The sequence below is a fragment of the Lepisma saccharinum genome, chromosome 2, assembly GCF_977018435.1.
Source record: "Lepisma saccharinum chromosome 2, izLepSacc3.1, whole genome shotgun sequence".
In the NCBI taxonomy this organism is placed as follows: domain Eukaryota; kingdom Metazoa; phylum Arthropoda; class Insecta; order Zygentoma; family Lepismatidae; genus Lepisma; species Lepisma saccharinum.
The window spans coordinates 69,987,553-70,014,852 of record NC_139230.1 but is presented as its reverse complement, the minus strand read 5'-3'; the positions used below and the strand labels follow the sequence as shown (position 1 = coordinate 70,014,852).

The window sequence follows — 27,300 nt, the reverse complement described above, 5'->3', positions numbered from 1 at the left end:
AGCCACAATACTCATCGTATGTCGCTGATCTTGGTCATTAATATAAAGCACAGAATTACAACTGTGTAATATTTTGTTATCAACTCATCCCCAATGTTTTGTACCCTGCATGTTTATTTCTGCTGTCATTCTTGGCATTAGAGAGTGCTCAAGACTCTTGCCACTTTACATACAAGGAATAGCCGAGATGAGTTATAATAGAGGAGCATGAGAGTTATCTGAACATAAATCCTGGCTGTTCCAGAAAGGAGTTTTGAAAATCAACCTTATTTTATTGTTTAATATGATGCCCATTTAGAACACGTCATTGAAATAACAGCGTTTTTCTTTCCATAAGTACTGTTCTTCGGTGCAACTAATCCAAATGTGTCCTCCCCGATGGCGTAATGGCAACGTCGTCGCTATGTATTCAAGGTGTTCCGGTTTCGATACACGGTGGGGGCACAAGTGGTTCGGCTCCCACTTTAAACTGTAGGTGCAGCTCCGATTAACCTTCCTGCGCATAAAATGGTCTTAAAACCAAAACTCAAAGCTCAAGCTAACCTCAAGTTTTGTGATCATCAATAGGGTAAGCGGTTATTATTGTTATCGGATGTCGATATCGTAACGTATCGTTTAAAATGACAGTTCGTAATCATGACCAAAAACATTCCCGAAATAGTTTTCAATTTGAACAAACACTTTTGTACTGCATCCGTTGTGCACGTGAATAAAGTAATCGGCATCACATTTTGTTTAAGAAAACGATGTATGGTCGTAGTTGCATACATTGACTGATGGTTTAGAAAACTCGTGATGCTTGAGAAAATTGCCAGTATATCTCGCTGTCAAAATATCATTTGCACAAAGAGACGCCGCTGTAACTCAATCGCATGCCTTCGTGTTGTCAGTAACCCAAAAGTGGAATCTCACACCTCTGAAATTAACAGCTTGACCTCGGTTGATGGTGGGAAGACAACTCGAAGCTCTTGTCTGTGCAATGAATAAAGCCACAGTTCATCACCACAAAGAAACATTCGATTAAGCTTCTTACCTTGCGGCTAATCGGAATGCGACCTTTTGCAGTAGAATACCAACGTCAATTTCTTTGGAGTCATGTTTTAGCTCTTGTGCACAAAAGGACGGTTGCAGATTGGTATGTGTTACCATTGGTATGCGTTGCTTCTTCCTACCCTCTTTTTGCTATCAGAAATTTGGTGGTGATATATTGTATGATAAAGCACTCGGACCTCTTACAGGGATTCAGAAAGCTGATGCATGTTGATGCTGTGATAAATTATCAATTTACCTGAAACACAATATAATTACTTTTAATTTATCTGCTGTAAATTTCTGAAAGTCGGCATGTATTAATTGCGTCAGAAGCATAGGTATGATACATTGATCAAAGTTATTAGATCATTTGTTGAAATTCCATAAGCATGTGGACATTGGAGTTGTTTGCCTTAAGGAAGTGATCATGATGATTACACGTGCGTATACCAACCAACTTCTGTTATTAAGTGCACAAGCAATATAGCACTGAAAAATGAAACCGCGAAACTCGTTGAGTGGTCGACTCAGGTTTTCACCACCAAAGGTTGAGGATTCGGGTGTGTGTTCCTTTTGAGTGTCCACCAATTTCATCTATCGTTCATACTCATCGTCGCGATGAAACTATAAACAACAGAGAAGCTACTTAAATTAAGAAAAAAATGCAAAACATATATTAAGCCTGAAATAAATGCACATAAAGTTGACTTTGATGATCTTGCCTTTTGTATTTTTCTTATTTTGCCTCGAAAAAATCAATTAATCTGATGAAGGGATGCAAAAGGAACACCCGTACCCTCGACGGGAATCGCAGCTAGAACCTTAGGTGGGAGATTGTGAGAGGAAGACTGAAGGCGATCGATCACCAAGGACGATCATCATCTAAATCCTGTTGTATGTACTGAAATGGTTTTCATAAGCTCCAGCTCAGAATCGAACCTCGTACCGCTTGAAAACTAGGGAGATGTGCAAATTATTCACCTGCTGTGCAATGTTGTAGACTAGAATTAGTTATACGGTTATATTTGCAGTAAAATTTATCACTGAACGTATTTCTTTTTTCTTTTCTTGAACAAACGATTTGAATGCGTGTGTGCACGTTAATAAACGGCTTTCCTCTTTGCAGCAGGTAAAACATAAAATTTGTTTCTTGTGACAAGACTATTTGTCATTGTTGCAGTTATATTTTAAAGTAACCACTTCAAAAAGATGACGCCCTCAAATAAAACTATATTCAAATGTCTTGTTAAGCATATTCTGAATTGGTCGAAGTTGAATCACCTGCTGTGCTCTGGGACGGAAGTTGCGATGAAATATTGGTTGGTCTTTACAACGAAATTGAAGTAGTACGAACGCACATTACTACAATGGGACCAAACCAGCGTTTCTTTGTTTCTTCCAGTGCTTGCTTGAATTGATGTTGTTTATGTCAGTATTTTCCCCACATTCTGAAGCAAATGCGAAACAAAAGAGCTGTAGATCAAGTATTGTTAAGCCTCACGGCAAAGCATGATTTTCTCAAAGATTTATAGCGATCCCAGATCATTCTTCACCTTTTACTCGAGGAAAGGAGGAAAGACAATGTCAGGGTACAATGTCACCGCCGACAAAGCAACTAACTTGCCTGTTTTACTTGCCAGTGGCGTCCGATACAATGCACGTTCTGTGCAACGCTCCGCGAGATTATATTTTAGTCCACTCACGACCAGAGTGCTTTTTCAGCAGGTAAGAAATGGAAATTTGGTGTAATACATTTTGTATTCCGTGAATTCCAAGTCTTTGAGTATGCAGATTCATTGTCAAATTACTCTACATGCAATACAGGAGTAGTTTTATGTCTGCTTACTGTCATGGCTCCTCACTTCTTTTTTACCTTTTGCAAACGTAATGTTGAACTTGATGCCATCACACTGGTGTAAAAAGACTCAACGCCATTGTCACGGTTGTTGAGAAGGAGTCAGCTTATTAATCTTTGCTTGCCGATATACAATCACACCCAAAACAGTAATTTCTTTATTTTTTAAAAAAAATCTTCTTTTCGAGAGAAAAATTTAAAAGCGCAAGGGAAATACAGGTTCAACATGCTTGTTGACGTTGAAACGTTTTGATCCAATTATTTTCATGTATTTTAGTTACTTGATGCATAGAAGCGAATGCCATGAAGCTACAAGTTTCATTGCTGAAGATTTTCATGCATCTGAGAAAAGCATGTCTTACGCATTTCTCATTTCTGTCACGCAATATGAGCAGAAGATTATTAACCATAGAAAATTCCTTTGATCATCAATAAGTAGTTTGGATGGAAATAACACCCCTTTGGGATGCAGCAGAGGCTTTCCCGTTCCAATGGTCCCACTGGATATGATATGCAATGAATACTAAATGCCCAAGTTTCTCATCTCAGAGGTCGACAAGTAACATAAGCGATTGGGTTTGTCTCGTTTTATTATGCATATGAATTATTATAATGAAACTTGTTATGTCAATTATATCGTCATGCTATCTTCAACTAAATTTGATCGTATATGGATGATGCTATTGTTGACGACGTCTAAGGGGAGCATGTGCTAAGGGTTAGACCACTTCAGCTCACAACACCGGAGGGCAGTTATTATTCAGACGTTGCCTACAAACAAGCTCCAACAATAACTCATTGTGCGAGCAAGGTGCAGCTACGTTTAGCCCCTGGCTCATCAAAAATCACCTCGCCAACAAAAACCATAGTTGAAGGTGCTTTTCAGCGAAGGGAAGCGAAGAGAAGAGAAGAAGAAGGAGCTGCTAATGACAGAAGACTTGCGATTGGATAATTAGATATTACTAAGCTTCATTTCGAATTCGTAAGGGGCGTGACGTACTTAATGATTTGGCTTCTTATTGGCTCGAATTCTAGTTAATTGTTGCGGAAGTTATCACACTTCATGCAGTTCCGGTGGGAGTTGAGGGCACAAGGTCACCCTTTTACGCCGCCCACTGGGTGACGTCGTAACGTTCCCTCAAGGGAAACATTGTTCACCCTGCACCATGCTGTTTACGCCCCTTGAATCAAGATTACCGGCTACAAAGATTAGATTTCCTGTAGGTGTTTTCTCCAATTGCTTCTTGGCATTATGCAGATTTAATGTTCCAAGAGCAGGTGGACAGCGCAGACAGTTCCCTTGGCATAATTATTCGAGCTCGAGGAATAATCACTTTGGAGACAGGCCTTTTTTTTTTATGGTCTGGGTCGCCGCAAGTTTTAGCTCTCTTTAGTAGATTATCGTGCTTGAGTGCGGAAGAACTAAGGGCAGAGTCGCTGATGTTACGGCTAAGGCTAGGAGCGACCTGCATTTAAAATCCAATCACAGCAAGAGGACATGGTTGCCAATTTTCTACTGGCTCCAAGTGTTTCTCCCATTCTACGACTGCACCAGGCATTTAGGTGCTCTCTGAATGTCTAATTTACGACGACGATCACCGCGGCGGAAAATGTAACAATGTAATGGGCACTTTTGTGCAGCTCTCTTCATTATATATTTCCTTGACCCCCGGGTGAGATTTCTTCCCTTTAATTGGACGTTCTGTTTTTTATTCAGAAATGAAGAATCTTGCCAAGTTATTTATGTTGAAGGGTCCCTTTGCAAGTAAACATCACTATGAACTAAGGGTAATGCTATTTCTGCCATGTCGATGCAGACTTCATGTTAAATTCTAGTGTGGTTTCCTTCCTTGCGAACATGGTTGCGAATATTTTAAAAAAAGAAAGAAAGAAAGAAAATTAGAAGTAGTATGAAGCCAGATGCGCATCAATTTCGTTGCGTCTAAAAAAAAGGCTCAACTGTGTAGTTACATTTATATATATATACGTACATACACTTGAGGCGTTTTTTTTTTTTTTGCCTTAGACCAGCCTTCGTGTAGATATCAAGAGACTTTGATTCGTTTGTGGGAATTTCCTCTTATCCTCTTCGACTTTATTTTGACTTCGTCACTTGTTTCTCTTGGCAATTCTTCTTACTCTCCTGCTTGCCCTTTTTGTCAGTGTTTTCTTTGCAGTGCACTTTCTTGTTTGACCAAATTATATTCAGATATATATGCGTTCTCCTTTGACGGTCGCTGTACTTCTGTCGCCTTTTTTATTATTTGTCTTCTGGATGAATGTAGTTTCTACAATGTGTTTTTTATAATACGGTTGTTTTTGAAGTCGAGGAAACATGTTTATACCATAATATCTGACATTACATGAAATTATTTAAGGTGTCCCTAAAGTCAAGGTGGACACAACTCCAAATCACATATTGGAAAAAAAAATATGCCACCAACAGTGTGCTTTTCTTCTTTGTCACACTGTCATGCTCCTGACAAATATATAAACTGGCATGAAATATACGCCTGTGGAGTTAGATACTCACAGATATAATATTCGGTAGCCTTTAGCTGTAGCAATGTACCCCTTCCGTTTAATTCTGTGACGAGTTCAAATTCGTATACTGGCACTCGGATTTTACCTTTTTTAAAAACTTTCCATCGCAATTGGTTATTGTTTACTCATGTAGCATATTGCCAGTTCAAATATATGTTGTTAAAATTAAGATTGAAACTGTATGTAGTCCATAATTCGAATTTTCCTAAGATCGAGCATATATATATATCGTTCAGTATACTGTGCTGATATTGTTGCATGGTATCTTTTGTGTGGTCAGCTTCAACCTAAATAACTCTGGATAGTTTTAAACGTTTAGTTCAGTGATTACCAACAGAGTGTTATGTTAAAGTCAATAATATGATATATTATAGAGCAGCATATATTGAAAATTGTGTGTCTAATGTGAAATCTTTCGTACATTTTCACTGTATATTTCTCTGAACTTCCTAAACGTCACAACGTAAGGTAAATGTACACGGATACTGTTGACCCAAAATAAAGAGTTGAATTGATCAATAGAATCCTCTAGTAAACTACCCAACCGGATAATTTTGTGTTAAACTTAAGATTCAAAGTACCATGGTTTTAAATAAATATGTTGACTTTCTAACCAGTTCCCTAATTTGACCAAAATGTATGATAATAACTGACACTTCTTTGCTTTCTATAATTATTCCATAAGGTACAAAAATTATATTGGTCCGATTTTTCAAGCTGAAATCAGCCATCAAAATATTTATAACATAAAATACTGTACTTCTAGGGGCGAAATAAGGATAATAGTATGTGAATTTTTAGATTTTTAAAAATAGATGACACAATATCAGAACTATTAATATTTGAATGCTGAATGTACCCACAAAAATAATGAAATTTAAACAAAATAAAATAATGTATTTCTGTTTGTTTTTTAGTTATACATAACACTGTCTCTGAGGTAGTATTTTAGTGCCTCCTTACCTTTTTAACGTGTTGTATGTCATGCGTAGGCATCTTTACAACCTTGCATTTTTATCCTTTGTCAAGGGGCTTTTCAAACCGTTTTTATTTTTAAATTTCAGGTTTGGATTTTAGATACGTTTGTTTTTCTCCCCGTATGTTCGGACATGCCCATTAAATTTAACTAACTCACTCAAGTATACATAAGGTACTGCTTGTTTTTTCATATTGACAAGTGATCTATCTCTTTTTAACGACACCCACATTTTTTGGCAAAATTTTCCGTTTTAAAAGTTCACCAAAGCAATAAAAATGATCTGTAGTAGCATTATTTGTACTTCTGAAAAATATCAGTATCTATATTTTATAGACATGTTTGTAAATGAATAGTGGGGTTTTTTTCCAATTGCACCGCACTATTCTTTATGTAAGGTGTCAGCCGAGCGAAAAGTAACTCGCACTAAGGAAGGCAAGTGACATCTAATGAAGAACTTTGTGGACAAGAATGCCCGGAGACCACCTGCCATGAATAATGGCTTAAATCAATTAACTTTAGCTTCCGTGCCGTCTCTCGGCTTCTTCTGGTCACTTCGCAAGAAAGAGATCGTAGCACAAACGCAGTAATGAACCATTGTTTTGCGTAACTTGGTGAGCTGAATATTATTTCGGTCAATCGCGGCGAGTTGCTTCTGTTTTTCTTCTTTCTTTAGTTTGCAATGCTCTTCCTTTTTTTTTTCAGTTTGAGAGGTCTGCAAATGGAAGCGACCGGGGGGAGAGGGGGAGGTAGTTCGTGCCTTTTTATGTGTGTGTGAGAAAGTGAACGGGCAATATGTTTAGTGTGCTTGTGCGATTACTGCCGCTCAACTGAGTTACGAGCTCCGGGTCGCAAGCTCATGAAATATTGGCCACGGCATTGTAGCGTTACCGCAAAGAGAGACAGAGAACAGGAAAGGGCGGTAATGGGGAGGAGAGCGAGAATGAGCCTCTAAACATACCGTGTGCACCTACATCCAACCTCTGTCATGTATGAATAATGTAGAAGCGAAATGAACGCAAAGATACATTATACAACCTGAAGAGACATCCTTGCATTATATTGTATTCATTACTTATCGGCGTTCGTCGGTCATAAATCTATCGGACATCTCGGTGCCGAGGGATGCTGTTGTGCGGTGGACGAATTTAGATATACATAGACATATATCTTTCGCGTCACCACTCTGTCGTTTCCCCCATGGCGGCCTCCTCCCACCGACTCACCGCACCTAACACTCCTGGACCAGGACCTCTGAAATTCCTGGTACAACCTTTATTACCGGGTTGTTGCAGTATGCAGATGAGACCTTGGGCCGTAGGTCAACTCTGCTGTCAGTTTCAATCGGAGAAGCCTAAAATTACCCCCTCTTTATGGCCATAATTTAGGCCAGTTATTGATACCTCTTGGAACATGAAGTGTGCACTCGCAATGGGGATATCTGAAAGCTTGAAATATTAGTTTCCCTTGGGCGTTCTTCTTTTATAATAAACATGGTAATTAGAATTTGTTTCCGCATTTAGGAACCTGCAGAGTAGACACAGAGAAGATGGTCGCCCCACCTTTTTCTTTTCTCTTCTTCCTTTCCTTCGACAACATTGCCACCGCCCAGATGTACCAATAATTAACGGTTTCAAGATTCTGAAGTTCAGGAGCGCGATGAGGCTTGACGTCCACAACACCTTCAGCAGATCCTTCTCTCCTGTATGCCTATGGATTTTTCGTTTCCCCTACTCTTGCCGCTTCTTTCGAAAGTTATGGGCTCGAAGAGCAAAAGGAACATACCGTAAACTAATGGTTGGTAAGCAGGTGTAGTGAGAGATAATGTTAGGTGACGAGGCATGTCCAATAATTTCTCGCGTTTCTCAGATTCCCAGAAGACTTCCACAAACTTTCTCGACTCGAGATCCCTTCTGCTGCTGTTGTTATAAACAGAGCCTGTTTTAAGTCCCTCTTTCTGGACTGCGAGAGGCAGTAACATTGAGGGGGGAAAAATAATAGGAGAGAGAGACGTGCCATTCAAATTGCCTGGCAGCAAGTTGGTTGACGTGGGGTTGGGGGGAGTACAGGGGAACCAAGCCTCGGAAAGCATGCAACGATGCAACGTCTGGGAATTGGCATCAAAACTGATGAGGGAAGCTAGAGGTTGCTGGAGGTGTATGGCATAGGGTCACCATTTGCATAAACTACAAGTCTCGCTCAAGTGGTAGCGGGAAGGACGTATTTTCCTGTCGTAATTTCCCCCTTGTGTATCAATGATTCCGTATTCCCGTTGTCCCCCAACCGTCTTTTCATTTTTTAAAAAGGATTTCACCCTCACTTCTCCTGCAACCATAAATTGGAAACGAATCCGTCATTTCTGTAGGTTTCAGTTTCCTCGGTATCCCCCCTAATATGTAGCGCGAGGAGACGTATAGGGATTTGTTTCACTTGCTTCCCCTGTCTGCGTCCCAGACCAACACGAAAATTCCTGTAGTTCGAATGTTTATCTAGTAGGCCCCAAAAATACTTGCGTGTTTGTGTTAAGTCATTTTTCTTCCTCCTAAGGCTAATCACGACGATAAAGGTAAATTATGATTATATTAAAATGATGAGGGAACACGCACAAAGGAACATCCATGACCATCCGGGGCTCCGACTTAGAACCTTCAGTTGTGAGATCGTGAGTCGAGCACCCAACGCGCTTGACCAAGGTAGGAATTGGCAGATACTGATAATACTGTGTCCTGATATCGGATAATCTTCTGATAAGATTTGTAATTTTTGTCATTGGTTTGGATAATGCTGTTCGTAGATTTGATTATCCGAATTACCCGCTGCTTTTATAATATATACTGGATAATATGAAGATCTGTTATACGTCATCTGGCTTCATTTGTTATTCTTACCCGCTAGCTCTCTCTGATTATATTCCAAATAGAATTTATGCCCTCAGGAATGAAGGTTTGTGGCACATATGATAATATATTGCTTATTATTTCTCGACCCATTTCACACCATCATTGTCAAGTTGTTGATAGAAATATGAAACATGAAATAGAAGAAACTACGTATTAACAAATAAAACATATACTTATTCTGTGTTTGAAACAAACGTCAAAGTTAAAGTTGCGAGAAGATTCTACTGGGTAAACAAAATGTAACCTGTTTGGAGACTATACAGAACAGTGATAATTGAATAACTTGGCCATTACGTAGATGAAAATAAAGCATAATAGTAGATTACTAAACCGTAATCACAAATCGTATTTTGCCATACTTTCCCTCAGGAGTAATTGAAATCTGAAATTAAGCATGGCGTTTTAAATGCATTGAAGTCACGCGACTAGCACGAAGATTAGAGTGTCATTAGGGTTTCAATAAAACTCCGCAGGCCGAAAATTAATTCCTCTCCATGCGTGCGTGCGTGCGTGCGAGCAGCTGCTACGCAGGCTTTGCAATCATGTAAGCTTGCTCAAAGCAGAGTGGTGCAGTGGTCAGGTTCTGATATTTGCGGGCATCCCTGCCAATATTCATTGGTTAATTAGAACCAAGGGGCGATTCCGTCCACCTGGTGCCTTTGGCTCTCGGTGCTGTCACGTTGCCGTCAGATGCAATGGTCAACTATGGAGATAGTATCAAAATTCCATCGCCGAAGGTTCCTGCCATTAAAAAAGGGGAGAGAGCTTATGAATAAGCGTACTGATCATCTCGGTATGGGATTACTGTGTTCACGACAGCATATTCAATCTGTTATGGCTGCTCAGACTCCAAGCGTATCTGACTACTTGGTTACTTCAGTTATCATCATTATCAACAACTATTCTAGATTAATTAGCACATTCCATTAAGATCGTGGCTGCAATTCAAAATGAAATTTAGTTTATGTGCATAAGCAATGTTCCCTGTGCAGAAATGTTGATTTCTTGTATGTTCTTTTCATGAAAAACTCTGCATCTTAAATTCTGGCATGCTGCTTTGGATAATATGCCGGTCACCCTTAATTTTGGCAATAATACTTTTTTAAAAAACTTATATTTACCAATGTCAATAAAAGCGTCTGAAATTTCCTCCACCTTTGTATTAACTGTTAGTACATAGCAATTTATTGTTAGTCCCGGTTTTTTTTCAATTTTGTTCCCTATTTGCTCTGTTAATGCAAAGCAACTCCCTGGAACTGAGTGATTATTGTAGCACGTAACGAAACCAAATGTCCCACGTACAGCTGTGTACAAAGATACGAGTAGGAAATTTTCCCATCTCCGTTTTTAATTCACATTACTTTTACGTCTTGTGTTTATTCTATGGTCGAGAATTGTTTCCATCCTGGTGCAGAGATTCTCCTTTTGCTCGCTGCCGCTTTCATTTCAATTCTGAAGCCTCACCTTGTATATGGAAAAACACGGCGAGGTTAAATTTTGTTACTATTTGTGCAAATCCTGCGTGCATTGTTCTCTTCATTTGTTTCATTGATTCATCCTGCATCTTCACTGTCACGTTTAACCTAGAGGGACAAAAAATATATTAACATTAGCAAGTAATAAGAACGGTACATATAGCGTTGCATACCTGGAGAGTGTTTGAAGTATTTTATTTGCCAAAACGTGTACGTAACCACTTATTTGAAAATCGAACAAAGATAAAAATTTAGAACCAGTCGTTTGTAACTCCAGATCATCTTTAAACCTTTGATGGAATAGAGGCACTATCAAAATGTACAAAAGAGCCACAGACTACCCTATGGTCAACATGGAGAAGCGGAAAGTTAATGTGTCATTGCAATAAGGAAGAAAGAAGAGCGGGTTTTTTTTTTTCTCCTGAGATTGTACGTACCTTCTCCGTTACAAAAGAAAATCCTATCCCCTCCGAAATTACACAAATGCCATAAAGTTACATATTATTCATTATCACACACTTCTTCAATTCTGCTTTCAGATTAAAAATAAATTATTAATTACTGCAAACACCCGTGATGCACTTGAGATAGGAAACCAGGAATAATGTTTGGTATTGAACATCACATTAGAGATTAAGAGATACTTGTATGAGTTCTTGAGGGTAAAATTGTATTTAAATATTGTTAATCAGTGAGGTATGCAAGAATATACGTAATTCATACATTCATATATATATATATATAATATACGTATATTACACTGTTGCCCTCATAATGCGAGAAACACAACTCCATCGTACCGCAAAAGCGTTCTCGTTCGGAAGTCAAGACTTACCGAATAGAACACTGGACGTGTGGGCAAGGGATATGTATTACAGCCATTTTTATGAGTAGTGGTTTGGGGTCTGGAAGCCAGGAAAGTCGTAAACTGAATTCATGCAAACTTTATGGGTTTCTGGACATGAAGTAGCGGCACGGATTGTTGGGGTCTGAAAACAGTAGGCATGTAAGAGAAGTGAAAGAAAGAGGAAAGGGGGTTCAGATTTTCCAACCCCAAATATAGTTGACCAAAATTATACTGTGTTTAGTAAAAGAGAGTCCTCCTATGATGGAATAACTGAAGATGATAGCAAAGCTCCAAGAATATTTCTATCTCAATGTCTCTTCCACAAAGTACACAGTGGAAACTGGCGCTGCTGTGACGAATGAAAGGACTAACGAGTTTTTGGTGACTTTAAACAGAGAAAGGACAGCAGTTTTGTGTGTTAAATTTATTGCGCTACTCTGTCTCTGATAACATCAACTTATTTCTCCAACTTCTACTATTCTTAATATTCAAGTATGCAGGCTAATCTATAATTTCGGTTCGGAAAATTATATTTCATTCCCATATAATGTTTTTGTTTTAGTGTTTTCCGTTAGTGCCCCTGTAGACTCTGCTTAACATAGTCCTAATCTCTTCTCATGCTTTAGCTTATGGTGGGAAGAATGTAACTCCTTTTGGTGAAGGTGCAATTACATCTATGCTAACGTGTTCAGAAATTTAAACCTAAGTCAACTATCAACTTGTATGCATATACAGGGTGTCCCAGAAGTCTTTCTCTGATTACAAACTTTATTCATATCCGCTATATGCAAGGTGGAGATGTGAAAGTGGTGCCAAAATGTTGGAAAATTCACCACGTTTTTTGTTGCAAGTTTGAGTAACGTGGCTGTAGTGTAGCAGTGTCAGTGCCCAGAAAACCGGAAATGTTCACAAATCAGGAAAAAGCTCAGCATGTCCTCTGGTATCACGAGACCCGGTCACCAATAACAGTGCAGAGGAACTTTCAAATGTTCAGAATTCTTTCGTCTAGAATATCTGCCATCAATAAGTTGGTATTTAAAAAAATGGAATTTATCTTCATTCCCAAATCCTGTCAAGTCCAAGAAACATTGTATGGAAAGATGCCACCCGATGTCAAGAGCATTAATTCCGGATTCCTTGGCACTGACACTGCTACACTACAGCCACATTACTGAAACCTGCAACAAATAAACTTGGTTAGTTTTCCAACAATTTGTCACCACTTTCACATATCTACATTGCATATAGCGGATATGAATAAAGTTTGTAATCAGAGAAATACTTCTGGGACACCCGGTATATTATATATGGAGGCTCGTAGTAGAAGTTGTGCTGCCTTTAAAGACTAGGCAAAATGCCATGTTTTTGTTGTTGATGTTGTTCCAACACAAATCCTGCTCCTTTCTTTAATTATGCGATATGGTCTCGTATACCAATTTGCCTCGCATTTCATATTTTCAGAGTTGTAATGTTACTTCATGCATGGCTGGTAGGAAATGGCTTTCTAGATCCTTGCGGATCCTCATTTAAGTAGCACCATTAGACGCTCAGTTAAATCCATTATGAAGTTTAATTGGGGAAAGATGCTGTATACTCGCTTCTGTGATCCTCTGAAATCTCGGCACTGTAATATGATACCATTTCACCCAAGAAAAATTACCGCAGCTAGTTCAGCTTCACATGTTGCATTTCTCCTTAAGTAATTGCAAGGCTTACATTTATATTCCACTAAAATGTAAGTGTTCATATCCTTAACGATGCTATCCATTGGAACAATTCGTAGTTGAACATTATTCAGCACTTGTATGGAAACTGTTGCTAGAAATATAAACCCACTTGAAGATATTTATTGCATTATATATATATTATATCTATATTATATATAGAAAACTATTTGCACTAAAAACCTTTCTAGAAAATATGTCCTGAGTTTACAAAGTTACAATAGTTGTGATACCATAGTGAGTTGTGATTGGTATTACGAGATTGCATTCATTTCAGCTTCTGGAAGGGCATTAAAAACAAACAAGCAAGAATTACGTTTATGAGTTAAATTGATAGCGAGTAGCGGGAAATATTGATTAGTAGCATTATATCAATCACTGACTGACATCAATACGCAGACGACAAAATTTACGGTGGAATGGGCTAGTATTTAGTAGATCTGTGTCCTTAATTGTATCTTTGTAGCACTAGTAGCCTTTAAGGCAACTCAGTGAGAGGTTTATTATATCGGTGTGTTATTAATTATTTTCTTCTCGCCACTAAAATAACTCTGGGTGCCTCCCCAATGGCGCAGTGGTAACGTGGTCGGCTTGTAATGAAGAGTCCCGGGTTCGATACCTGTAGGAGGCTTATAGTGGTTCATTTCCCTCTTTAAATTCTAGGTTCAGTCCCGATTAGCCTTAATGTGCATAAAGTGGACTTAAAACACCAACTTAATCAATCAATCAATCTTAAATAACTCTGGTCATATTCTAATTCACTTTCAAAGTAAAAGCAATGCACCTTATTGCTACCACACTAACTTTAACTGCAAGAGAACCAAATCTAAATACACATAGTAACTATTCCATTGATTCTTATTATGTAATATTCTAAATATATGTGCTTCAGAATGTGTTTTATCTTTTAAAATGAAGAGTACAATATTTTGTGAAATTCGTGAGTCCGGGCAAACCATAACAGATTTTAAACTTACTTGTATATCCTTTATAACTGTAGAAAGAAACGTTTATGTATAGAAAACTATTTGCACTAAAAACATTTCCAGAACATATGTCCTGAGTTTACAATGTTACAATAGTTGTGATACTATAGTGAGTTGTGATTGGTAGTTAAGCCTTCATGTCAGTATTATTTGCTTCTTCATCATTGCAGTAGTAACAGATAGCACATGCAGACAGGAGAAATGTATATGTGCAAACGTATAGTACTCAAACGTTTATAAATGATTACTAGTCAGTTCATCACATACTGAAGCGTAAAAATATATCCTTGGTTTGAGGAATTTTCATACTAAATTAGCAATAATGTTATTGTCAGTTCAAAATGTTAGGAGGTTTCTTTTTAAAAGCAAACTGTGGTATCTATATTGAACTAAGTTTTATTTTATTTTATCGTTGGTCGAAAATCCTGGAAGGGTGTTTCTCGATGTTAAATATCGCATGAACCTGCGCCATATCATCATTTATACTTTCTTAGAATTAGGTTCTCCTCTTTCCTTTTTTTCATTCACAAAATATACTCCTTCGCTCTGTATCGGGGAAGAAAATCAATAAGGTAAATTTTTAATAGGGCCATTGAACAGACTTGAGAACCACTCGTTCCAACGCTAGGAGGGAAGTATGGATTTTCTTCTACGTGCTGAGTTAAATTTTGAATATTTTTTAATGCAACGCAATATCCTTCCGTATTTTGTTCACTGAAGGAAATTATCTCTGCCTTGCATGCGAGACTTCTATCTTTCTAGTGCTGCACTTGAGCTGAAAACGTTATTAATTTATTTGTAATAATTACAAACCTTATAAACTGTCAAGGTTGAGCCCATAAGTGTGTTGTAAAATGTGAGATGATTCTTAATTGTTTAAAAGTTGATATTTGGTTAATATGAAACTATTTTTTGAACCTGTGATATTGTTGATTAAAAAATTATTTACAATCATTACTGTTTTAGTAGGATAAATTGCAAATTAGCAACATTAGGTAGAATCATTTACAAGTAATGGACATTCAATATTTTAAGATGCATATATATACAGGCGATCAAGGTTTTTGGTGTGTTGGAAATACATGGTAGTATAAGTTTTTGAGCAGGTCTGATTGCAGAAGGCTAAAATGTAATTCAATGAATTCGACTTTGCCTCTTGGCGATTTTCGAAAACTTGTGTTTAGATAATTATCTATAATCCTAGGTGTGTGGATACTTCTTGTTTCTGTACATTAGCACGTTAGTAGCAGCATCGCATTGCGTCAGCGATATTATTGCAACAAGGTTCTCACAACGATGCAAAATAGCTGATGCATACAAAGAAGATTAATTGCTGAAGATTGAGAAGAACTTTGTCCTGGGGAACATTCCATTCCAGAACAAGGAACCTCGGAGCAATGAAGAAAAAAATTACAGATCTTGCAATCTGTTCAGCTCCTTCGGGCATCGTGATACAGCGAACAGAATACAAATTATTCGTAATAGAAAGAAGATTACGAGCAAGGTAAACTAACCTGATACTTTGAAGCAGAAACAACCGTTCTTTCCAGTTCCTTCTACGCCGTTACAGATAAAGAAGTCGCCACCTCTAGAATCTCTGGTAATTCGAGCGGCTCATAAGCAGAGGATAAAGTTTTAAGAAGGCTTGCATAATTGAAGTGTAGAGTTTTGCAGTATTTTTTTTTTTTTTTTTTTTTTTTAAATCCTCTCCCCACTAACTTCCATTTTCACTTAATTGCCGAGAACCTCTCCCTGCCTGGTTGGTTTTCTTACTACTGGGCGTTGTTTTCAAGGAGAGTAATGACACACTGGCCATCCAGAAGGTAGGTTCCAGCCTCCAACAATGGCCTGCACTGATGTGAAGGCAGCGTGACTAAAGTTTGAATGATGTCACGTGTTCGGGAAGCTTTGGAAGACGCCTCTCATTCCTTGACATATAGAGATTATACTTTCAATAGGCGATGGATAAATATGAACTTGCAGAAATGTTCGTGTTAAGGTGCAGAACAGAAGGTTGAATTTAAAGCATAGATGAGCAGTGCTACTGCGGTTATTAACTTGAAGTAATTATCGGTGGCCCGTGGAGCAATTTCTTTTCCAGTGTGATGGCACATGGTGTATACTAAGTGAGCTAATGACTGTAATATGTTTTCTTTCAATTGCCGTATTTTCTTCTAGCAGCAATGATGCTATTGTGGCGTGTATTTATCTTTGAAATTCAATTGTCGATTCTCAGTGTTTTTTTTATGCTTCATTCGTGAAAACGAAAAAAAAAAAACGATTATAATCTTGATCTTAAGATCTTCGACTTAATTGATAATTTGAATTGGCAGAAAGTTCACTCCTTTTCCAAAAGAAGACTATACTCGATACGATTAAAGAATATGCCACTTTATCTGAGAAGAAGGGTACGTCTACTCCTTAGAATCAGAGGCTTACTAACTCGACCAGTGGGGCCCATGTATCACTGCATATGCGGCACCAACCTTAATGCAGAATGAACTACATGTCAGTATTATCTCCATAGACAGTTTCAGTGTTATCATGTGCGTGTGAATCATGTGAACATTTTTTCAGCTTGTCGGTGTTATTTTTTTCATCCTCTTCATGTGTCCTACTTTTATAGCAGAAGATTATTAGTTAATGGAAATTTAATTTTATGTCGCACGTTGCATTTTTACGTTATAGTTTCAACTGTGTTTTATATTCCCCTGTTTTAAATACTATGGGCGCGTTCCGAAAGTCGCAGGAGTTTAACGCGTTAAACGAATTATGGCCATTGACCGTTCCACAAGTTCTGTCGTGAAGCTTGTGAAGTTAGTTATGGCATTCCTAAAGTCGATTTTCGTGCGATGCGTGAAGTTCGTTTCGCACGAAACGCGCGGACCGGGAAGCTGGTTTGTTCAGTGAAAATCGTTTTCTGCAGTCAATACGCGTACATGGCTTCAAACTGCACTAGTTCGGAAAATGCGTTATAATTTTAACAGACAGCGATACGGACTGACATGCGCAAGATGAGTGAGCCTTAACTGTTCGTAAAATGTTATTAAAATTAGTAACAATACCCACAGTAGAGTTTATTTCTGCCTGAAGGACATGCCATCCACTGGACGCCATGCGGAAACTTTCTACAAACAAAACACTGCAACTGATGCTTCCTCCTAGATCGTTCCTTAAGTGTCTACAATAAGTGGTTTCACCAGATTCACGAGCCCAGTTATCTTCGTTGAATTCATTTATTTCGTCAAGACGAGGAACGCACACTATCATTATCAATAGGTCCAAAATATTATCATCGTGTGTAGCGCAGGAGGCAAATACCCCTGCTTTCAGCTCTTCTTTTTCTCTTTCACTGAATTAGGGGATATGCAAGCAAGTCAGTTGCATTTTTTAAATTTCTTAATATGAACCGCGATTTTCAAAAGTAACTTAATTATTTGAGGGGAGGGGGAGGAGGCTACGGTTTCAGGAATTGAAGCTATAATTCGTAACGTGTCTCCATTTTAATTTTGTGGGCGTTCATATTGTACACGCAAAAAGCACATTCACTCACCGTGGCATAATGCATTCTTTCAAAATATTATCGTTTTCGAATATCGTTTCCACTTACTGAGAAGGCATGCTGACAAGATAAACAAGCAAAGTATCGCCGAATAAGCATGCAAATTTATATCTATTGTAAAATTTATATTATTATGACTTCAAAACAGAAGATAACATTACATTCAACTTCTGTATCTACGAACTGCTCTCTTTTTATCATAGCGTGCCATGTAAGTGCATTTATCTGCATGTGTATTAAGAGAAATGTTGCTCTGTGATAAAAGCTGCTTGCGTTCGAAGGGTTATAAAAATATTTTTTGTGTGCAGATTGGATTCCACGTCCTTCAATCTTGCAAAATGATGGACTGTTGTTGATGAAACTATTACTTAATGATATATTAAACATAATTATATGTTCGTCTCTTTAATTAACGTCAGTAATTAGAATGTTACAACTAAGAGTCAGTCACAGTATTAGTATTATAATTTACAGTTTACCTATTTATTATATTTAAATAAATCTCTCATTGGTCCCTACTGTATATAATTAAGCGATGTGTTTCAAGTTACCAAAAAAGTTATGTATTTTATGAATTCATTGAATAGGGTTTCCATTCAGTGCAGTAAATTACCTGTCAGCTATAAATGTCAGAATTTTTCGGAGTGCCAGAACATATCTCTGAATTTTATCCAAGAAACCAAAATGGACAAGGGTAAGACTAGCTTCCAGTAGTCTGTCGGCGTATTAGGATAATCATTTATCGTTAATAACAGCTCCTGTACATGAGGCTTTTCTTTGTGGTCAGTCAGGTTGGTGGGTGTGGCTGAACACACCCGTGTCGGCGTTGCTTCTCGAGAAGGTTGATGATTCTATGCCTCTTCTTTTCCAGGACCGAAACGCCAAAGGAAGATTTGTACCAGAAGTGGATGCCAGCCAGGACTGGGATTTGCTTTTGGGCTACGAGAATGGGACGCACACCGTATTGAGGTTCCAGCGGCTTTATGATACGTGCGACAAAAAGGATTACAGGATCACGGTAAGTCCTTTGTCTTTTCTTTTTTGACTGAGTGTGAGCCCGGTGGAAGGATGAGAGAGGGGGGGGGATACCTGAATATTACACTATCCACGATCCTCATTTGCAATGAAAATTAGGATAATGGTTCACTTCTTATGCATTGCCTAGTTGAAACATTACTTCGGTCTTCCCTTCCCATCCTATGCCCGGCAGCCGAGAAAACCATTTCTTGCATGTCAACAGGAGAGTTGTCATACCCTTAGGAGTCGGAGACCAGTTTCGTCTTAATCAGATTTCATAAATCTCGAGGAGGAGACGCTAAATTACAGCGTTTTGGTCTGTTTGAAGGTGGATGCTGCTGCCTATGGAGGTTTTTGCTTCGGTTTTACCATCTTGGAAGCGTGCAAGTAACTCTTATCGGCCGGGGCGGAACTTGGCATTAGCGATGCTGGGGGGCCGGGAAGGAGGGGGCTTAATTTGAAACGCTTCGGAAGTGGTCTGCTGAATTCCAAGTGGCGTGTATTTTTTGGAGTACTATGCCTAAAAGTTTTCTTTTTGTAAGTAGTTTGACTAGCGATAAGAAGCACATTAATTGTATAAAATTCTTTCCTAATTATTTCTATACGTGTGGTGGGCGCTACTAAAATTTTTCACGCCCTCGGTAGCCCGAAGCAAGAACTAGGAGAGGGCATCCTGTCTTTCATCTTTTACTAAGTTAATTCACTATGGAACAAAATTATACTTGATATTATCTATTCCGGAAACTTCCCATTATTCTCATACACAGGTAGCTTGATTATATACTTTTGTGCATATTCTTTTAAGATACTTAATTTGTCATATTTAATTTTTATTTTATTTTATGAAAATTATTTACTCTTAGACATTTCTCCGATGATAAACATCCTACAATACGCTCAGAGGTCCAGGCTTACTGACAGTTTAGATATTACAGGGCATGCCGTTTTTGTGTTATTATTATTTTATTATTGAAATGCTATATTTACTTGGTAGCTTCTATTTGGATGATTTGTAGTAATGGTATACAGTTCAACAATCAACTTCGTAATTTCTTGGACGATAAAGGAGTGTGTATGCCATGTCTCAGTTATCTCTGGAGCAAGGCCGTGCCTAGCGGCAGAGAAGGGGGCGAGTGGTCAGAGCGAAGCCGTACACGCTGCTGGAAGGGCTGGTAATTGCAGTCGCTTCCCCCTCCACGCAATCCCGTTCCTCTCACGTGTTCATTGGTGGATCCGCCTTGCGTCACTACTTGCGCAGATATTTGTTTTCGTTCGCCTGCTCCAGAGATAGTTGGGACAGAGTGTAAGTTTTTATGACTCCATTATTTATAAGAGAGAAATACAAAGTTAATTACACATTTAGCTTGAGTAGGCTAATCGGATTCGAACGTACAGTCTGAACTAGTACATTGTGTTCTTGGAAATCGAACCCGACGTTCATTACACGGTGATAGCGTTTAGCCACAACCCTATCTGGGAGGCCTGTCCAGTATTTTAGTTACATAAATGGCAGGATATAAATTTCAAAGTAATAACCTAGTAAGTATACGTCCAAACTTTGATACTGGCTATGATGAAAACCGGTAGACGATCAAAATAGATTTGAGAGTGTCCCTTTATCAATTTCACAATATCATCACTTAGCCTCATCTTCGCAATTAGCCAAAAGTTGCAAAGAAGCGAAGTAAAATAAACAAAAACAATAATTTAACTTACTTTTGAAGATGTAGTAAATGAATTCTTAGCAAATTATTCACACAATTCAAGCATTGGATAGAAATATTTTGTAAACGTGGTTTGTTAAGTATGTGCACACAGAATTAATTCAGTATTGTCAATAATACATTACGTGTTACGTTGCACTTCTTTAATCTATAAAATATAACAGTGATTTTTAAAGCAAGTGTTAATTGAACTGATATTATTGAGAATTGTTTAGACTTCAGAAGAGAAATTTCATTCCCTACTATCGGAGTTCAGTTATGTCATGCTCTGTTGAACAATAAGCAGATTAGCATCATCACCTGCTCTCGTGTTTGAGTTGGGTAGTTCAAATTTTATCCTCGGGCAATAGTTCTCCATATTGAAGATACTTTGTTCTAACATTTCACTGCACAGTTTTGTAGAGAGAAAACATGTTGTTTGTACAGCCGCGGTAGGAACAAAGTTCCTTCTGCCATATTTGAGTAGTTAGCACGTTATTGTTGAAACTTTGAATCACGCTCCGTTCTAGAGCATTACCATAATAAAACTTCGAGGCGTTTGATGGTGTTTAGCACCCAGAAGGTGAGGAATACTTCCAAAGCAAGCAACTGCCACTGCTTTTTTTTATCGTTCTTTGCGTGAGTTTTTATGGGGCGTAAGGGTTTGTACACTTACTCCGGTACAGTCAGTTATTTTCGACAAGATAGCCTTTTATGCTTCCTCAAACAAAACATCACATAGTCGTTGCACACAAGCTTGTCAAGAATGACTATGGTAAGGCCAGATGCATGTGACTCAGAAGCTAGATGTAGATGGCGTACTGTACAATAGACGCCCTAATAAAGTTTTGCACGAACATTTTATACATGATACGAAGTTTGAATTTATAACATAATGGCTATGAACTCAGTCTTATTTTCATAAAATTGTGGTTAACGCTGTCACCTTGCCTGCAAGGGGTTCTGGGTTTGACAGCCTGGGGAGTCACATTGCACAGTGATTCGGACACCATCTTAATTTGTAAGCCCGATTAGTCTGAACATGAGGTGGACTTAGAGAAACTTTGCCATATAAGACAATATATGGACAAACGGAGTAAAGATCTGTACATCTTTCCGAATCACAACTTACAATTTCTGAAAAGTATAGACATGCATTCGAATAATTTTTTCAATATATTGAGTAGTATTGTACCAGAAAGTGCTGAAGTAGTATATATTGCCTAATCTGCTGATGCCATACATTGTAGTAATGCCCAATGCTGAACGTCTATTGAAACCCAGTGCTGTCTACTGAACTCGTATAGTTAGTACACTAGATGATTTCCATATGACATCGTGTGAGGCATACATATGACCTCTAACCTTGATTGCTTCTGTTGCTGCTTACAACTTTCAGAATACACCATAGGAAAAGAAAAAGCAAACATGCGATATTATTGTCCCATTTTTTCAGAAAGCGAGGAAAGAGGATCATTTGGTAGCTATTTCAGTGGTAATTGTTAGGGTGTCATTTGAGCCTTCCGTCCAATTGCTACCATATTTATTTATGAGGATAATTAACAGAACGTTTAAATAGGAAATTTAATTACCTGGATACGAACTTACTGCTTAAGATTGTAGTTTGCAAAGTCATTTAGTTTCTAAGTTTAAAATGTACTTGTCTCAAATTACAGGTACTTGAACCTTTGGTATTGTTACGATGTCGTTTGCCATGTATCTAGCAGTGCTTATGCATAAAACATGTGTGAAACTACCACGGCTTTTCGCGATTGTTTTGTTTGCTATATGCTGACAGGAAGATAATAAGTTGTATGAAAAATCACCGAAAAGAGCAAGGAAGATTTCTATGGAATGCATTCAAAGCAAATAACTTGCAAAAAACACTTTCAAGTTACACGGGGAAAACCCTGAGAAAAGTGCAGCAGATATGAAACGCTTTGTGTGCTTTAAGACTTTGTTGCTAATGTCAATGCCAACTTGATCCACTACTTATCTTCATCAAGTGCTCTGTACATACGTTTTCCATCAGATAAGAATGAACTTGGGTGAAGGTTTACCGGAGTATATCACACCGATGATTAAATTCAGATGTTGGATTAAGGGGCGTGACGCATTTGGAATAAATTACACCTTTCGGCACACGGACCTCCACTTTGTTTTGACATTCTGCAAACTGTTGCTAACTTTCGACTGTTCTTGTAATCTTCCGTTCCAAGGAAGGACTTTAACATACGTTGTTTCCATGGTTTATCTGACACTCGTAAGCGCGCGCGCGCGTGTGTGTGTATGAGAGAGAAAGAGAGAGAGAGAGAGAGAGAGAGAGAGAGAGAGAGAGAGAGAGAGCATGTGCATGTTGTGGGAGTAAATTCAATTGTGCTTAATGACCTGATCCGGATATTCTCACCCAACATTAGGAAGTCTCGCAGGGGAGTTTTTCGCCTCCATCTTCCAACCCACTTCTGTCACACCATAATGATGGATGACGAGATTTGCAGATTGACTCCCCAAAAGTTAGCGCGTATATGAATGAGGAGTGTGGGGATATGTTGTCATTCCGCTCGCTTTCTGCGTTGTTACAGTTTTTAGAGTACACCTGAGACAGGAACATTGTTTGTATATACATTGTTGCACATACTTTGCGAACTTTTTCAACTAATTTGAAAGCATATATTACTGTTGAAGCTGCAATTGGAAACGGAGGTATTTTTATTGATATTTTGGTACCAGAGAACATTTGGAAAACTACCCTGCGGTTTCCATTCTAATGAAACCAGCTAAAATAAAAGCCGCAGCTCCTCTCGCACATTTAAGCTCAATTTTGAAAGTACTAACAATTTGCTCTTGTAATTAGCAGAACTAAATGCACAGAAGTGGTTATACAACCGCATGTTAAACAGAATTGTATACTAATTACACAACAGACGCAATATTTGTAAAGTTAGAGGTTTATAAGCGTGATATTTTCATTGCTTTCCACATAACCTAAACAGCAAGAAAAATAAAGCTTCAGTTTTCAACCTTTTATTTCTGCAGACAACTTTCAAACAGTACTAAATAATGTTCCCGAAAAGGCATTCAATTAACAATCAAATTCCTATAATTCTAAGACTGCCTGCCAGCAGCGCGTGGGGGCGGGAGGTTTAGATTTTCTAACTGATTAGTTCACTACATAACATGTCAATCAAGTTGTGTCCGCTTCATGCCCTGTTCGCTCAATGAACTGTCCGCTAACAGGAGGACACGTAATATCAGACATCCATGCAAAATCAATCAGGCATAGGTCTGAGAGAAAAACTAGTCAATCTTCATACTCACTGGTATTCAAAGTAAACTATTTAGTACAAACGGCTACTGAAATTCAATATGATATTGAACCAAATATACGTAGCATAATCAGGACAAATTATGATTTCTATGAAGCTCTGTGTCATCCACAATTAAATTATTGCCCTTGTACTTGGAAGTATGGGAACTAGTCTTCATTAATCTATACCGGGACTCATTTGTAAATTCTCAGTAAACATACAGACTTGTGTTCGATAGACGGTAAGACTTTAGTCTCATAACTGTTAGGGTGTACTTTTACACTTTAAATATATACAGCATCAAGTTATTGGACGAAATGCACTCTCATTATGAGCCGTCCTAAATTATAAAAGGACAAGAAAACAGAAGAGCTTCATACAGTTTACAGAACCGGTTTTCTGACGTGTTTCTGTAAAGGAAGATAACAGAACTGTGTCCGATACTTGCAAACATTCAGGGATCTCACATTACATCTTTTCGAATCAAACTTAACTTAGCCTGACCTACTTAATACATATGAATATTTGATAGCTGCTTCAAAAATAAAAATGGAAAAAATCTTGCAGAAAACAGGTTAGAACGTACTCGTTTCAACCATGTAAGGGCAAAGTTAAAACCATTTAAACAAACTACTGATTTGTAATAAACATTCCGATGTTGTACATGTGAATAGCACGAGTTTCCTAGGTTTGGAAATTAACTTATTGATTTAATGATATCAGATATAATCTATATTAAGCTACGTATATTTTATGCTATAGTAATGATCTCAAAACGGTAGTTATTAGGATTATGCCTAACGTAAAATATAACATCCTATTCTGATTTTACATTTACAAAGAATTATCAACTTCGTTTGGAAGTAAAAAAAGTCATACAATGTTTAAGAAATTGATAGGTTCAAGCGATATTCTCACCGAAATTACATCAGAAGGTATTTCTTCAACATGTAAATAAATTATACATTTTGCATATATTTCAAACATTTTGCTTTTGATGGATAATATTAAGCAACAAACAATTAAATATTAAGACTTACCTTCGAGCTTGTTCAGCTTTTTAACATCCTCCATGAAATATTTGTTCCCTTGTTCTCGTGTATGTACGGGATTCGATATCCTCTGGTACGTAGCTTGGTTCGATTATCATTCTTTCAAGAACTTGCATTGACAACACGGAATGAAATCTTGGCAACAGTGTATGCTAAAATCTGCACCACGGAGTATATTGCGACGAAACGGCATTTCAAAAATTTTGATAATAACCATTACTTTCTCAAGGATCGAAATGTTTTCATTTTTTCACATAGTATTTCAGATACTTGCGGGAAGAGCATGTGATCCTTGTTTCACCACGAAATCTTACATACTAGCCATAAAAGAAAAAAATGCACCGGTATTAATAAAACTACCACTTCAGCGCCATCTGTACGCAGCAGTTTGAACATGACGGAGACCTTATATTTTCTGTTATTTACTTAAATCCCTTCAATCGTAACAAAATTATAAGGTTCACATGTTCTAGTGAATAAAACAATCTTTTATATCGGAAAATTTCTTCCTTACCGAATCTATATTAGTTGTACGGTTATCCAAAGAAATTTGGGTCTATGCTTTAGCATGGCTTTAGAATCCCCTTAAGTCAATATATACTGTATTTAAATCTTAATCATATTTGCTCTACTTTTAAAACTTACCATTCAGTGGAACCCTTTCTTACATGTAATGATTAAGGTGATGAATTCATATTTTAAAATTGCTACGAAAGCGTACAACATATATAAAAAAATATTTAACAGAATTATTTTTGAATTCCACAAAATTATTGTTCCTTCATATCTTCTTTAAGGAAATGAAATGAATTCCGTGTGGTTCTTAATTATTTCTAGTCGATGTAAGTTTGCACGAAATATTTGATGAATAAAATACATCCTGGAGAAAAGGTTTCACCTACCAAATTGAAATATGAAATCCAGTTTGCAAGGTTATTACGTCTATATTCCCTTTTTCTTAGAGTAAATCACCTGCTTCCTTGACGTGACCGCTTAATATATTAAAAGTTCATTTCATCTTTGCAGCCGCACAATTACGTATGAAAAATTGTAGCGTTTCAGTAGCAAGCTGGAGCACGAAGGAAAAGTTTCCGCTTCATTTAATTGTGTTTCCCTGTCGAACATTGAACAAATTTCCCGTACTTTGTTACTGACATCGGCCGCGATCCGGCTGAAACCGAGGAAAACAATTTAATTTTTCTTGATATCCACGTCGAAACCAACAGAAGAAACAAACTCAGCGTGTGAGAGGAAATTTTATTTTTAAAAAGAAACATTTCTGGCAAGATGTTAGGTTGGAACCTGTGAAGTTACAGATATTACGAACGAAATGTGATGTATAGCACTGTCGCCGGATGAAAATCTTTCTTTGGCGCAGAAATGTCGTGCTTTTTCGTTTTGAGCTGTAAAGAAAAATTGATGGATTGCTTCTGGGCCTCTTGTGGCAAGTATTGAGAAAATTATATCATCAGGTTCCAATAACTATAATTAGATCATTTGCGCAATGGATGTCGGTTTTATGAGTGAATCTTCAGCATCAGAAAATCACGCTCCAAGATGGTTTGCATGGCACCCCCATAGCACCCCATACCATTTTTGAAATGCCATTTGTAAGAAGGGGTTACTTGAGGTAATGGTATTCTTTATCTAGAAGCAACCGACCTGCTTGTTGGAGGTTCGAATCCCGGCCTGGGCATGAGTGTTCTTTGTGAGTGTACCTTCATCAATTTCATCATAAATTCACCCATCCTCTTCTTCGCGATTAGCCAAAAGTGGCAGAAAGGTGAACTAAGATAAACTAAATCAATCAATCATGTATGTATCTCGTAGGTTTACATGCCATGGACTGGAGCATATGCATGCATACATTTCCTATCAGTCTTTCTGAGCAAATGCTGAGGTGGTAACGAAGGACCCCCTCTCTCCTCGTTACTGCTCCTTTTCTTCCATCGCCTTCTCTTCTCCCCATCACTATTAGCCTAACGGCACAAATAAGGGACGTTAATTGAGTCTAAAAACCAATTAATAGCCATTTTGCAATATTTTAATTGCCTTTTTTTTAAAAAAAAATCGTGAATCATAGCGTAAGATTATCATTCAATCCTATAATACTTTTGATTTGTTTATTTACTAAATGCTACATCATGACTACATTAAGAAATGCATTACAATGAATAAACTTCAACTGCATTTGAATTTAGATGTTTACCTTCATACTTGCAATGTTCTAGATTATTTCCAACTATATGTGTATATGTGGATTACTGTAGATTCATAAAGTGGGTGTACATAAATATCAGTGCCTTACCGGAAAGTATT

General features: G+C 37.8%; 1 protein-coding gene across 1 annotated transcript in view; it reads left to right on the top strand.

Annotated features, from left to right (window-relative positions):
• The window catches only part of olf413 (DBH like monooxygenase olf413), a 540,455-nt gene that overhangs the window by 293,628 nt on the left and 219,527 nt on the right, over positions 1–27,300 (top strand). The window contains exon 2 of the mRNA XM_083117445.1: positions 18,773–18,919. Coding sequence (XP_082973571.1) covers positions 18,773–18,919 — 147 coding nt within the window. The remainder of the gene's footprint in view (positions 1–18,772; positions 18,920–27,300) is intronic.